The sequence below is a fragment of the Sphaeramia orbicularis genome, chromosome 2 (genome assembly GCF_902148855.1).
Source record: "Sphaeramia orbicularis chromosome 2, fSphaOr1.1, whole genome shotgun sequence".
Classification (NCBI taxonomy): domain Eukaryota; kingdom Metazoa; phylum Chordata; class Actinopteri; order Kurtiformes; family Apogonidae; genus Sphaeramia; species Sphaeramia orbicularis.
Window position 1 is genome coordinate 8,367,233 of NC_043958.1, and position 16,241 is coordinate 8,383,473.

General features: G+C 42.9%; 1 protein-coding gene across 2 annotated transcripts; it reads right to left on the reverse strand.

Moving 5' to 3' along the window:
• Positions 1–440: 440 nt before the first annotated feature.
• Positions 441–15,451, reverse strand: LOC115435539 (insulin receptor substrate 2-like). 2 transcript variants are annotated; one of them, XM_030158023.1, is made up of 3 exons: positions 12,545–15,451; positions 11,631–12,127; positions 441–3,571 (listed from the first exon to the last, which is right to left on the reverse strand). In XM_030158023.1, exons 1-3 carry the CDS (start codon positions 15,220–15,222, stop codon positions 3,567–3,569), a joined length of 3,180 nt encoding a protein of 1,059 aa, XP_030013883.1. In that variant the 5' UTR covers positions 15,223–15,451; the 3' UTR covers positions 441–3,566. The 2 variants fall into 2 exon arrangements, with proteins under 2 accessions (XP_030013883.1, XP_030013874.1); XM_030158014.1 differs by having other exon boundaries at positions 11,631–12,130.
• Positions 15,452–16,241: the final 790 nt, after the last annotated feature.

Consider the following 16,241-nt stretch of genomic DNA (forward strand, 5'->3'; position numbering starts at 1 on the left):
ATTTTTACTAATTACACTAAGATGTATCTGTAAGTGTCTGTTTCTGTGATAACTGATATGATGTTGGAGCCTATTTTACTTGCTTTAAACCTTCAGGCAGCAACTTTATCTTTATGATTTTACATTTTGGACAGGCCGGATCCGCCTGATTTCTGCCAACTCCACTGATTTGTGTGTTCCAGTTTTCACTGCCAATAAATGTCTCCTTTTTCTTTAGTTGTACTGCCTGAGTATAAATAAACTATTGTGAGGCTCATACTATACTAGTGGCATGACATGAACAGAAAAGGAAAATTTAATAAATATTCATGACAATTGCTCATTAACTACATTTTCATTATTGTAACAGCTCTATGTACAGTTTAATTGGAAATTACCCCATAAACTGATAGTGTATAAAAATACTACTAAAACATTTTAAAAAGACAAAGACAAAGTTGTACCTCTTTAAATAAATTCATTTATTTCTGCAGGTTGCTATCCATAATCAATACAGACATAAGCAATACTTGACTACCAGAATTTATAAATCATTATAATCATCTCTTGTGAGCATCACAATAAACAGTATATTGATCTATGTACAATGGAAGACGACGACACATTCGAACTGAGTCAATCCGAGATCGATCACCTGTAAAAGAGAAATCTGTCCATGGACACTGAGACGGCAGGGAGAAAGCGCTTTGAGACATGTCAAGAATGAAGATCCTTGCAACAAGAAAAAAAAAACCACTTGGCAGAAAAAGAAATGTACATGTAGCAAAACACCATCTGCTCATCACCAAAAAGAAGAAAAAAAATCAATGCAATGTTACATTTGGTTCCACGGTTGTAAACTCTAGATTGTATTCATGTCACTATTGCATATGCCATTAGGTAAAGTGTGTCAACAAGGCAAAGAGATATCTTTAATAAAATAGACAGAGCATTTTTTCATATAATAACAGAGACCGTGACGGAGAAAAGCATACAATACACTGTACAACCCCAACGCAAAAACCAGTCCCCATTAAAAATCGGTAGCCAAAGTCTTTACACAGGAATATCATTACAACATAGGTAAAATCTAAGTTCTCTATCTGTTGTTAATAGATTTTTTTTCAGTTAAACTCTTTTTATGTACATAATATACACATTCAAGACTTTGAAGATAAATATTACCACGACTCACCGTGGTACAGCTCCAAATATTGTTACCTCTGTTTAAAACCCACGGTATATTTGTGTGGTGTTCCCACCAGCTCAGCAATACATTCAGACATAGTTTAAAGTTCTACAATCTACTGTACACTAAAGGGGTTGTGAGCCAGCTGGAGTCGACATAGTGGATGACGCAAACACCAGAGTCAGGACGTCCGCAGAGGGCTTTCAGATTATTCTCAATGTTCTAACTGCGTTGGCAGTGGCCGTGGAGATGTTTACTGGAGGGCAAACTGCGTGAAGTCTTTACATGTACCGTGTTATATTATGTTTGAGACCACGACGGTCCATAAAAATCACTTTAATGGTGGAGTAAGTGATTCCTGATCCAGACTGCTGATATAGGAAGAGAACAGCCAAACAAACACACCCTCTTCTCACAATGACAGAGCAAGGGCTGTGTACAAACAAGAAGATTTCATGTGTAGTCGCCGAGTGGACAAATAGTGGTACGTGAGGACCAGGGATTATACAGATCTGAATAAAAATTCTGAATGTCTGGCCTTAGATTTATAGATATGACAGTATAAATATGACCATCTGCATTGGTTTGAATAGTGGCTCAACTGGAAATAATAAAATAAATAAATAAAATCAAAATCAATTCCACCTCTATTTTTATAGTAAGTTTGTTGATCAGTGCCCCAATGTATTTATTTATTCATTTTGGCTATTTTGTTATTTTATTTAGGTATTTATTGTAATTATTGCACATTATACGTATTATAAGTTTTGATTCAGTTCAGTATTTGTCTAGTGTTAATACAGTCAAAGATTTTACTTCCCTACAACACTGAGGATCATATTAAATGCTGTTTTCTCTTGTTTCTCCTAATTATCCTTATCTTCAGCGTGGACTTGAGAATGTCTTAAGTACAATTGTGACAGGTCTTAAAGAGTATTGAAGAAGTCTGACGTAAAAACCCTTTGGTTTTTGCCAGTATGGGTGTGAAATTACATACATAATGGACCTAAAAAGGTTTAGTTCTTGAAACCTGTAGATACAAAGGAAAAAACTGCACTTATTAGAATCACTTACTCCACCTTTAAAGTCTATGAAAATGGTTTTTTGTGTTGTATGGTTATGTTTTCCCACAGTCAGCCTCCAAGATGGCGCCAGATAAGCCCGTTGCCCTGTCAACTACCAGCGGTCCCCTTTTCCCTCTCACTTCAACTCATCGATAAAGACATTAGCCGTCTCGACTGTGCCCCTGACCTCAACATTTCGTGTCAGCTCCACCCGTTCTGTTCTCCACCCGATGGTCAAATGTAACATGAGACGATATCACAGCAGGGTCGGCCTGCATCGAGCTGAACGGCAGGCCGTAGGGTTGAAGGTAGGAGTGTGTGAGGTTTTCAGGCTCGAGTGACTGAGGAACTATGGGAGGTACAGTGCATTCAGATGCCTGGTGTTGTGGGTTTGAGCCAAGTTACAAAGACATGCATAACGCTTAAAGACATTTAGAAATATAACTCTTTAAGTCCAGCGCTTTGATTGGACAAAAATAAACTAGGCTAGAATAAATAAGAAATTAGTAATTAAGAAAATACTTTAATATCAATACGATAAATCAGATCTCGAGCAGCCCCACTGTACATTTCTGAAATAATATATTTTAATGGTAAACTAGGCTTTTTACTTTCCACAAAAGAATAACAATATAGAGATGTAGGTCCAAACAGACATACATAATAGAATATTTATCTCTTATTTCATAGAAAACATAAGGACAGTATAGACATTAAGGCAACTGGTAAGTCTTATCAGACATTCATTTTCCAAAAATAAATAAAATATCTACTCTAAATACAGTTATATACTCAGTGTTCCTCACAGGCTTGCTATTGTCACTCCCTGGGCCATTTCTGTCATACCAATTGGTCGTACTTTGTCTCAAAAAACACACACGCATGCATACAGGTGGCCATAAAACCAGCCTCAAGTGAATAAATATTATGTGGGTACCGTTTGTTACCGTCCGACTAGCTTTGCTTCTGTGCTTGCACTGAAATTTGGGTCACAGGAGAAATGGCCTCTGAAAGCACAGGGAACGCTAGACGCACCAATACACAACATGCTCACGACCAACCACTCACTCACAACTGCACACACACATACACATAACATGCAAACACACACACCTGTCCTGCCTTCAGCTAATGCTTGACATGCATAGACAGCAGCCTGTTTCGTAAGTGTGTGGTTGCATGTTTTTGTGTGTGTGTATGTGTTGCTGAGGGTCCATACAGTCTTTAGGGCCACAGAGCCCTGTTGAAGGGCAAAGTAGATCTGTGTTTTTATGTGTTTTTTGTTAAGCAGCAGTTCGGTGAAGACGCCAAGTCAGAGGACAGGGATGAGTCCTTCAGTCTGCAAGAGAGAACAAAAGAAAAAAAAAAAAGGAGATTAATAGAAAGCTCTATCATCATTTGCATCCAACTGGAAGTTAAAGCAAATTTCTAACAGTGAAATACAAATATAAATGTCCAGTAGCTCTTAGGCAACGACTCTGAGTCTTCCATTCATGCAAAGAGGGTCAATATTTACCTGACAAATCCCATTCTGTGACTGTTATGTACATGTGTTCTCGATCATTGAAACCCAATACTAACTGAAGTGAATGAACCTTAGATGTGACAATGGGGATGAATGAAGGTCAACTAATCGATTAGTTGTACACTTTATAAAACGTCACAAAATGTTCATGACTGTTACCTAAAGCTCAGAGAGGAAAGAAATCAGAAAGTATCCAAATATAAGAAGCTGTAATGACAAACTTGTGTCTCAAACTGATAATGTGGTTACAAAAATAGCCAATGAACAATTTAATACTGAGATCTACAGTAGTTTTGATGAATGGACACAACTGAGAGATTGCTTTTAGAGCATTAGTTAAACCATGGTTTGTCGTCTGATTATTTTATCCCCCTAGAAGCAACAGTGGTGGCAACAGTTCAGACCTCTCAAATCGGAGAATTGAGCGATTTGTACAGTGTGAACTCATTCACAGTCTGTGATTAGGCTCCATTTGTGCCACAATAACAAGGAGACACTGGGAAAAACAACTTGAGTAACAAGAACATTAAGTTCTGCACACAGTTCAATAGATCAGGGTTAGGACACTCATTTCTGATATCCTCTTGTCTCAATTAATTTTACACACACATGCAAAAGAAAATATTTCTGGCTGTGTAGTCTGTGGGTCTATGGGGTCGGTAAAGCCCCCCCCCCCCCCCCCCAACACACACACACACACACACACACACACACACACACACACACATGCACTTTGCTTGTGTAAAATGGAGGGGGGGGGTGTAAAGGCAGATAGTATTGGGTGGTCATTTTCAGATTTCAACACACCAGTCGTTTTTGCCCGGGAAGCGTTGAAAGGATGACCGAGGGGGGAGTGGGGAGGCGGTCTGCAACGGTTGTAATTACATAATCTGGGATGTAGAGTGATGGGGGTTGGGGTCTCCTGTCGTGCAGCCGTGTTGCTATGGACACGCCGAGCAGAGGAGGATCAGAAAGCAGCGGTGGCAGCTAGCACTGAACACAGATGATGCATCTCGACTGTTTTAAATAGAGATAAAAGTGGTTGGTTTTTATATTGTGATGCTTTTTTTTTCCATGGAGGTGTGTTTGCATCACGTGTAGTGTGGAGGTGGGAGTGGGGGGGTTGGGAGAGATTCAAGCAGCGAGGAGGAAGGATTTACTTGAAATCACTTTGGTGGGAGGGATGGTGGATGCTTCCAGGAAAGGCTGGAGTCCAGTGGTGAAGGGCTTAAGGCTGAGGAAAGGGCTGCACCACTGCATGCATTTGTGGGGAGGGGGTGAAGGGATGAAAGGGGATGACCATAAGAGCAAGCAACAGACTAGGAGTCACTAGAATCAGCAAATAGGGGAGGATTTTGCCACTTTATGGGACATAGAGCAGAGGGAAACATTTTAGAAAAATGCTGTCCCCTTACCGTCCACTAGAGCAGGGTTATGACAGACTACACTTAATTAAGACTAAAACTAAATTAGAGGTTTAAATGAAATCAAAATAAAAAATAAAAATACAAGCTCTAAAAAACAATGAGCAATGCAACTTGAACTAAAACAAAACACAACTGCAGTTACAACCAGCCTCATTTTGATTTTTCCCCAATGTAAATCATTGTTGGTGATTTTTAGATATGGCACATTTAATACACAGTGGTTTTGCATTGTAAATCATATTCACATTTTTCAGCTTTTATTTAGTGTTTAACACTAACACTTAAGTAGAGCTAGTCAGTTCTACTGAATAAAAATATAACTACTTCTGCTCTCATAAGTAATGAAACATAACACAAACATGAAAGATTAATAAAATGAAACTCAAGAAACTATAGAAACGCTGCACTAGAGCCACATGTTTACATCTTAACAAGGCATTATTAATGCATTTTTAATGACAAGCGTATACAGACTGAAGGGTTGTTGAGAGCAGCACAGATGTTGAGTTACTTAATCTTAACAGTCTGTGTATCTTATGTAATTTACAATTTAGAAAAATCCAGATTCTTCTCTTCTGCATATCAATTTCTTTGGACAAAGTGGAGCAACAGCTGATAACTGTTAAGATATTACTGTTTGGTCAATGTGAAAATATTGCCAAACCCTATGATAAGAGGGAACATTTGTTCTTAAATGTCATAAAGATACCATTGTACAGTACAGTATATCCACTTTCCATATGGATTGCTGTTTTTTGTAAGTGGATTGTGCTCAGTTATGAAAAACAAAAGGCAAGTGTGGACTGAACTGCAGCTATCTAATGTCCACCCTGTGCATTACGTATTGCCCAGCTGCTGTCCACTGAGTAGCCGCTGGCTCTCACTGATCTACCCCTGGCCGTCTAATCTCGCCTGCAGAGGCTGTAATCTCATCTGGAGCCGTGGCTGGCTAAATGTGGGGAACGCTGGCCACGCAGTTATCTAGCAGCTAGCGCTTCTGTCTGGAACATCCCGGCCTACTTTAGCCCCCCTCCTCCTCCTCTGTGTACCATGACACACACATACACACACACGCACAGCGTCTGCCTGGAAACTCTGACACATGAGCCTGTGGTGTTACGTGTGCATGTTACTTCTCTATAGATCAAGTAACACTGCATTTCAGGATTTCCTGCTTTGTCTGTTTGCATTGTATTATACAGTGTACAGAGTGACATGTAAACACACTACTGAACAGTGAGTGTGTGGATGTGTGTTTGAGCCTGTTGATGGATTACACAATCACGCTGATGCATAAAATCAGATGCCACCGATGTTACCTCAACTCCTCTATCAGGGAAAGATGTCAGCCAATAAAACATCAGTAAAGATCATCTACAGCAGCCATAGGCAGTATCATTCCAGATATATAACTATAATGCATACCAGCTGCATAATATAAAACATAACTGTCAATAAGTTGATGCCAAAGTAATTAATCAACTAATTATTCAGTCATCATTCTCTAATTCCAGTTTCTTCAGTTTTAATATTTTTCTACTTACTAATTATGTCTTTCGGCCCTACCAAGATATTTGAGGTTGTCATGTTGGATTTTTGGAAACACTGATCAGTTTTTTTTTTGTTTTGTTTTTTTTTTGCCATTTTCTGATATTTTACAGATATGACATGTTATAGACCTGACAACTTACAAAATTAAGCAAGAAAATAATCACCAGATAAGGGCAGGGTGATAGAACAGTAATTATCATAATATATTGTGACAATTATGATTATTGGGATAGACTTTGTTCTCTTTAGGGCTTATTTTGGTGACACTGTCAGGTAAAACATATATACATGTATATTGCTGATAATATCTCATTATCTCCTAACAACAGACTAAAAAACACCATGATAATGGTGTGTGTACTACCCATGCAAGCATGTGGAAAAAGTATCAAAGCAGCTCTTTTAAGCAGATGTGGTTTAAAATTAAGCAGAAAACAGGAAAAAGAGAGCACAAAATGAGGAGGGATGATGGAAAACAAAAGTATGTGGATTCAGTGCCACATGCCAATGCGTGTGTTTTAAGTTTGGGTCTGAAAACAGACCTCTTCTCCGATTCCCTTTCTGTGTCAACATACACCTTGTTATGACAGCCGCATCTACTGAGCATGCTCAGCACTACTCAGAGCAAGTTAGAAATGCATGGCTGTGCAACTAGAACTCCTCTGCCTGGAAGAGCACACGTCACCCACATATATTCATATATGTAACACGCACTCACAGTCACTGGGTGCTTTTGAATCTACCCACTAACATGACCAATAACACAGCATCTAGGAATGACATCATTAGTGATACTACTGACTGAATGACGTTAAGAGGAAGTAGGATTTGAGATGGACACGAATGCCTCTAATCTGGCCCACGAATTACACACACACACACACACACACACACACACACACACACACACACACACGATGCTGATGGTCATGTTCTCTGCAGCCTGTGGGTCCGGCAGATGGTGGGCCGTCATTAGCTGAGGGATAGTTAGTAAATAGGAAACTATATAGATGTGAGTATGTGCGAGGAGGGAAACGTATAGCAGTATGTACATGCTAACATGCTACTGTGTGCAATCTTTGTAATGAGTGTTTGTGTGCGTGTAAAGATGAAGCGGAGTGGCAGGTGTTTCACTCCCCTTTCTACCCTCTTTCCTTCAAATACACGCACACACCCTCCGGAGAGTGACCATCTGCCACTAGCACTCAGGAGAGACTCACAGCAGGGCTTCTTCACTTTTGGAGCCCTCTAACCCCCTTTTTCAGCCCCTATTCTCCCCCAGCTACACTTCATTTCTTGTACAAAAGCAGAATTGTAGACAAGTTAATGAATCAGTTGGATGCAATGTAGGTTACTTCAGAAATAATGACGGGTTGTTACCTGGCAGTATTGTAACTAATAACACATCATAACTTGCCTAACAAATGTTTTGAACTCAGAAGTGACATAAGTTTTTTCCTGAAAAATACTCATGTAATTCTAATTTCATGGTGTATACTATATATTTTTTTGCATACCTAGATCTTTACACAGATTGTTAGCTTACTCTACAATCATGAATACAGAGAATATGTCCAAAAAACACGTACATAATGCTTTGAAAAAGAGTGTTCATTTAATAAGGCACATATGATAATGACGAAGGAATCAGTTTTCATGAAATAACTTAAGAATTAAGCCAGTTAATTAAAATAAATAGCCTAAACTGACATAGAATAAATGTAGTTATTCCATCAAGCTTCCCCATTTCAATACTCTCTGCAAGTTTCTAGCATGAAATAAGACATAATTTGCTGCTTGTTTAAATGTATAGCTGTTGTTTCTGCTATGCTCCTGGTCAGTGGTATTTGAGTAACTTGAAAATGATATCCTGGTGTGTTTATTCTGCATAGTCCTACTTTGGAATCATCAACAACTTGATTAATGACAATTTAATTGCATTTTTAAGTTGGACATGTATTATGTAAAATACATAACTAGTTGGACTTAAGTCGCAAAAGGCTCTAATATTAAAAGAAAGTGAATTCAAGAGTGAATCAATGACCAACTGCTCTAATAGGAATCATCTCCCTGTGCTAATCAAGTGTCTTGAATTGTCACAGAGGAAGCAGGAGGCGGTAGTCACCATCAGATAAAAGTATTAGGAGGTGGAAACAGAGACGGCTGACTTTGCTAATCTGGGTCTGGTACAGAACATCCACCCGGCTGAGCTGTGGCTAGCCAAGGCTGTGAGAGGAGACGGACAGAGGTAAACATCACCTCCGGGTCACATGGGCTGGCTTGCTGGCAAAACAAGAGGTAAACAAACCCATGAGTCTCATACTGAGCACTAAAGCATTAAAACTGGCTGTAGTAAGAGCACTGAATATGTATTCAACTATTGAAAAGTCAAGAAGTTACATTGATGACTGGCAAGTTTGTGTTCCACTAAGAAAAGTAGCGTGAGGGCTGAGGTGTTTCGCCACAGTCAAAACCTGCAGACTTTTAGGTCAGGGCGGCACATGGTCTACTGAATCAAAGCCCGCCGCCAGTGAGGCCCGGCGCCAAAAACACACTTTGACCTCCTTCACCCCACCTCACCACACACCTGGTGGGAATGAGTGTTCGGTAAACAAGTGATCAGCTCTGCAGTTGGGGTGTCCAGCGCTCCCAGAATGCACCTGGGCAAAGAGGGGCCTCACCAGTGAGTTTGTTTGTTGCTTTAAAAAGCCCTGACTGTGGCCCCTCCTCTCCTCTTTCAACTGAGCATACAAGGCTGTGCTCCATCTCCCCCTCTCCGCTTGTCTTACTTCTGCTAAGTGAACAGCTTAATGAGGCAGAAGGGCAGCGGAGTGCACGTGCCATCCTGCCCTATTATGCACGCATTCATTTGCTCTCCCACAAACAGTCGGCAGTCGAGCACCCTGGAAAACAAAACAAGACAACTCTCTCTGCATGTCTCTGCCAAGTGTTCATGGACGCAGTGTACACCACTGGAAGAAAAAAAGATCCCTGAGAGGAAAAAAAAAAAAAAAAAAAACACCGCTGAGTGTGTACGTGCTAGAGTCCACATGTATGTGCTTGACTTGTTTTCCCCTCCCTTTCTTCTCAATTACACTCGGCAAACTTTATTAGCATCATAAGAATATGTGTACTCCATCAAAACATGAGCATAAAACACGTGTAACCAGTGCAGCTCAGATAAAAACAACCACTCAAGCACATGTTATTAATAGTCAGTTGACTGTTTTGAGGACATTAGCATTTGTTACCCATCATTAACTCCCATGAGTGCTTATTTAAGGACAAAAAAGAATCGTATAATCACAATTAGGTATGTCACACTGTAAACATAAATCAAGGCTAATTTTGTTTTTATATATTCTACAGTGAGGGTTTCTTAGAGTTGGTACATTGTATTTCCACAGGATCTGTAACTTCATAGCTGTAATAATAGGTGTAAAGGATATGACTTTTCTTTATGTTTGACACATAGCTTTATCTCTCTCTTGGGCTGAAACAGAGAGACAGGGCGGTGAAAAACAACCACTTTCCATTCAAATGGCCTGCAGCCGAGGACAAAAACTGGCCCCTCTCACAGCAACTTTTCAAGCCCACTCTGCCAGGAATGCAGACCGTGACATCCAGTTACCTGATGGCCACATAGCAACTCGCCTACTTTGTTGTTTTCCCCGCGCTGCCTACAGTACAAGGACACAAACACATATCCACTTGTGCGGGGCCTCACATGTCAATGTGCAAAAACTCCTCCTATGTGCTCACAAACACATGTTAGCTGGCCGTGTCCAATAAACAGCGTGGGGACAGAGGGTCAAACATAGCTTTAATGTCAACATTGTTCCATTCCTGGGCACTTTGTTTACACCGTCTGCTGTTCCACACTGGCAACTGCATGGCTTTATTTTGTTTATTAGGATATTCTGGGACACAGTATTGATCATGGGGTGGTGGGAACACAGGGTCTATAGAGGTCACATTGATGTGGAACACATCCTAATGCCTACCCAACTGAAAAACAACAGCCGGAAATGCCCACAGCTAAATGTGACAGCCTCAACCATAAGGCATTCCTTTAGCATTAACAACAAAATAATCCTGAATACCAAGCCTTAACAAACCAAGTAAATACATTTGATAAGCAGGTTTTATTGCCTCTAGTTACATAATGTCTGTACATTTAGTACTAAATGGTTTATAATGAAGCTTGAGTCTCTGAAATATTGTTTTGTATAAGAAATCTTTCATTCATAACAAGCGTAGGTGGAAAACTGGTCTATTTTCATATGTGCAGCCCACAACAGAAGCAGCGAGGCGTCCTGCTCTGTCATGGTGCTTGTTTACTTCAGAGCTCTCAGCCTGGTCACGTTTCACAGCAGCCTTCATGCTGCGTTCACACATTGTGGGAAACACTGGGATTACAAAATATCAAGTATGAGCTGCCAAAATATGGGAAAAGAATGGTTACAGCTCACATTAGATACATTATCCTCTTCATTTGGGGACAATAAGGAGAACCAGCAATGTGTTTCAAATGTGACAGTTTGTGGTTACAAAACACGGTGGCAAATGCAACTATGACGTACGAGCTTAAGTGGAGCACTTGAAAGCACCATCAGCACCACCTACCTCTGTACTTTGAAATCAACTGCAAACGTTTGACTTTGAATCATGGGAAAACAAAGTGTTGTTTTTGTCTCTTCTGCTTAACTGTTGCACATACAAATGAACATCCTTACTGAAATGGGCATCCACTACTATTTAAAAGAGGTTTCTCCCTGTTTTCAGCCCCCTCCCCTTATTTTTATGGATTTTACTCCTTCATTTCACACTTTCAAGAGTTGTTCACACTGGATTATTTATTTACAAGTTATGCATGTGAAATCAGCTCCACTCACCTTTAGCAGTGGTTGCAGCCTCCTTGAATCCCAAGCACACATATGGTGAGCTGTGTAATCCATTGATAACCCCTTTGCAGCTGCTGGCAGGTTTGAAGCCAACCAGGTCCTCACATTTCTCCACATCCCTGTTGTCCAGCAGGTTCAAGGCAATGTAGTTCAGTCCGTTCTGGTAGCCGCCCGATGTCTGCTTGTTCACAGGGCTGCCGTACTCTTCATCCGAACCCTCGCTGCTCCGGGACGAGATGTTCTCCACCGAGCTGTGTCTCTTGACCATTTCACCACGGGCAAACGAGGGGAAAACAGGTGTCACAGTGGCTGTAGAGGAGAACGTCTCAGAGCTGTGGCGCCGACGTCCCTGTGGATTGGCCCGGATCACCTTGGCGGTGCAGTCGGGGTCCACAGTAGGGGACGATGTTGTTCCAAGAAGAAAGACCCCAATACCCTCTGGGACTCCAGGGTCATCCAGAGAAAGCCGTCTCTCCCTGCTGCTCTGGCTGCTGAAGAAAAATAAAACCTTAAAAAAAAAAACTTCTGAAGAAAAACAACCTACCAAATATGCGACTACTTAATCATGGAAGTTTAATTAATGCTGACTCAAAGCCTCTGTTGCATAATACACATTGGATCTTTCTTAAACTCCCGTTTTCCATTATGATTTTGTATTTTATAATGGCTCTAATCACTAAAATTGAAAAGAAAATGGATTCCCACTGACACTGGTTAGAATTTGAGAAGAAATTTGTATCTGTGTATTAGGAGTATCTAAACTGCTTTTTCACTGCAAAGCCAACTGTTACTTGCCAACCGCTATTAAGAAAATCAGTCATACTTGGCTGGGAACAATTATACATCCAAGCTGTTAATAATAATAAATGACTAAAACTTCCCCCTCCCATCCCAGATACACATACCTTGTAGAGTTCTGAGGAACAAGCTGTGGAGGTGAGCTGGTCATCCCAAATGTCATCTCAGTGTAGTCATTTTTCACCTCATCACTGCTGCCCTGAGACCTTTTCTCACCATCCAGATACAGTCCATCCTCCTCTGAGCAGGGGCACATAGACAACTCTGGGAGTGAATCCAAGCGCTCAGCGGGAGTGTCAGCCTCTTTGGGTGAGTGTGAGCCCAGCTCCAGGTTAATGTAGTCTGTCAGAGAGGAACCCCTGGCACCCCCACCACTAGAACCCAGAGAAGAAGACTGGCTCTCTGTGGACATGTTAGAGGGTGGGGAGAATCTGGTGCCACTAAAGTCAATGTTAATGTATTCACCAGGGCTGCGAGGCTCTCCAGGCAGGGGGTGCTCATTCATGCTGGGCAGGGTCCTCAGGGTGTCCAGGGAAAGCCGGTTAGGTCTGCCCAGCCTCCCTCGGTATGGAAGGCTGTCAGCACGGCCATGTCTAATTGGAGAGGGCACTGAGGGGCTCAGTGGTGATGCCTGAGCTGCACTGGGCTGCATCACAGAGTAGTAGTCGGACTCCCCGGCTCTCTGCCTCAAACTTTGAGGGCTCATCAACACATACTGGTTGTTATCTTCATTCTTAGAGGCCTGAAGTTTAGCAGGGAGCGTGAGGGAGCCGGCATGATAAGCCGGTCTTACTGATGCAGGCTCACCAGCCATAAGGCCCATGTAGTAGTCAGGTGGGGTCTGGAGTGGAGGGGGGTTTCCAGGTGACATGTTCATATATTCGCCGTGTCTGTCTGGACTCTCAATGGAGGATTTGGAGCCACACCACATTCTCATGTAGCCATTATCTTCCAGAGAGCTGCTGCAGGGGGAGTTGGTCTTGTAGCCCCCATTGGTGGTTGCCTGAGGATGCACCCTTGGGTTCACAATCTGCTTGGGCGCTGAGACACACATGGGGCTCATGGGCACATAGTTGTCTACCTTGCCAGACTGCGGTGCTACGCCTGGTGTCATGGGCATGTAGCCATCATCTCCCAAGTTACTACTGGAGCTTTGTGAGGAACCAATTTCAATATCTCCATAATCCTCTGGGTAACACACTTTGGGTGAGGCAGAGTGAGAGTTCTGTCTGTGGGCCATCCTCATGAGTGTGTGCTCATCCAGGGAGGCTGAGGACAGCGGTGCCACCACTCTCTGCTGGCGTGGTGTTGTGAGAGAGTGGGTTCGCTTCCTGTAAGCTTTATCAAATGCCAGACCCTCGCTTCCTGATTTAGTACCATTTGCCCCCTCCATTATCATGTAGCCACAGGGGTCGCTGACATCACGAGATGGAGGTGTGCTGGACAGGGAGTCAGGGGTGTCACTGCGCATCAGAGGAAGGAACTTGGGCTCACCTGGGCTGGAACTATAGTCATCACACAGCATGAAACCAGTATCACTGAGAGAGCCAGAGATGGAGGCGCTGCAGCTGAAGGGTCGCCTGGATTTGTCTGGAGTGGAGATGCCTGCCCCCCCTCTGGGAGACATACTGATGGGGCTGGAGGCCGCTGGAGGAGAGTTGGACACTGGCATGGAGCGGCTGTGATGGAGGTTCGAGGAGGACTCTAACATCCTGCAAGTGCGCCCACTGCTGAGGGTGTGGGACCTGCAGAGGTGATTTACAGAGTTTGGACTGGTGGGACTTCCACTCACAGAAATTGACATGGATACAGGCCGGGTCACACTTCCATCTCCCTCACTGGCTGTTCTTATCCGACAGGATGTGAACTTTCTCCCTGGGGACATGGCTGCCATGCTGTCGGTTCTGGATCTCCTCACCAGGCCCGTCTGACTGGGGGGAAGGTTGTTGAGGTTCCGTCGTGTGGGTACAGAGATGGGGTTTGTGCTGGCAGACTGGCTTTTGCTTCGTGGCCTGAACTCAGACAGCTCCTTCATGGCCTTCATAGCTTCCAGGATGGTCTCGTGGATGTTTTGTGCCACCACTGAGTCTTCTGCCTGCATCCAGAATTCCCCAGGCCCAGTGACCGCTGACCGGCCCACCTCAATGAAGAAAAAGTTATCAGAGTGGCCACATCTCCTGATGTTCATGAGCTGTAAACTGACAGCAGCGGTCTCTGAGTTCAGTTTGACAAAACTGATGGTGCGGCTGGACAAACACAGCCTGTACACTCCAATGAGGTTCTTGATCTGACCCAAGCCTCTGGATTTCAGGTTGACCTGCCAAACCTCCTTATAGGCAGCTGTTGCGGGTGCAGTCAGTCCGTAGCTGGCCTCCTCAAAGCCCACTAAAGAGGAGGTGGAAGCGGGGCTGTCGTACACTTTCCCCTCGGCTATTAATTCCGTCAGAACCATGTACCAGCTCTCCTGCTCCTGCTCGTTGTCCGCAGCCACAGCGAAGTACTCGTCCTTGGTGTAGAGGGCGATCAGGTGTTTGTGTTTGGCATCGGCCCGTTTGTTTACGCACAGGCAGGAGTCTAAAGTTATGACCCGTTTTGCAGCGGACTTGTTTCTCCATTTCTTCTCGCTTTCATAATACTCCAGCCGAGCGGGGCAGCGGTCGGTAGCCTCTCGGAGCACGAAGTATCGCCTGTGTCCGTGTTTCTGCTTCCTCAGGTATCCGCACTTCTTCACACCGTTCGTCCCATTAGATAACAGGTGTCCTCCCGTCGCCGGAGGACTTGCCATTTCTCTCGATTTCTCTTTATAAGTCCCGGATAAGCACAGTCGTTTTCTCAGTAACTTGCAGCGAAGAAAAACTTTAAAGATAACCCGTATTTAATTTAATCCATAGCGGACACCGATAGCTGTATCCGCTGTCCGCTACGGCAGAAGCAACAGTGCAGTTGGACCAAACCAGGGACTGATCTGATCCTGGAGAAAAACAACATGTGACGCTGTCGCTGCTCTAAAAACAGACTAAAACACAGAGTCATAGGGGGGCGGGGCGTCCTGCAGGGGCCGTGCCTGTCATTCATCCAGCGCCGGGGCCGTTCATTGGCTGATCACAGCATCTACGACAAGCAAACCCCGCCTCCCCTTTTCACCAGCTCCTTCATGCACAAACAGAAATGGTCCAAACTCAATAAAAGAACAACAATATGCCTGTATTTCACTGTAAAGACAATGTATGATGCAGAGCATACACGTGAGGGTCGTTTTAGACCTGCTTCTGCAGCAAAATAACAAATGTTACATATGCATCTTTATTTTTTTTCTTCATGAGTGACAAGCCAATTGAGCGCATTTGGATTAATGAGGATTTAAAATGTGCAACATAATGCTGGGTTCTAAGCATTCATTTATCAGGCAGTAACAGTGTAAACAACCCTGACGTCCCACTTGTTATATAAGTACTGTTGTGGCCTATTTTTAAACCTGTGGGTATTCCTCTCAAACTGGAATCTTTCGTTTCCTATTTCAATACCTCACCCTTTATTCTCCCATTTAACATCCCAGACAAGGTCTACATTTGGGAATAATTATCTCTGCTTTCTTTTGCAAATGTAGTCTTAGTTGGAAAATAGCTGAACAGAGGTAACCTTGTTTTCATCAGTGAGATGATATTCAGTCATGCTTGTTCTGCACTTTGCTGCATATTTACAAAAATGTTCATGCTGAATGAAAAACAGTCATCTCACAGAGGGGGAACGACCATAACATATGCATCAGAGGCTCAACTCCACAACCAGCTGTAGAAATGCTGC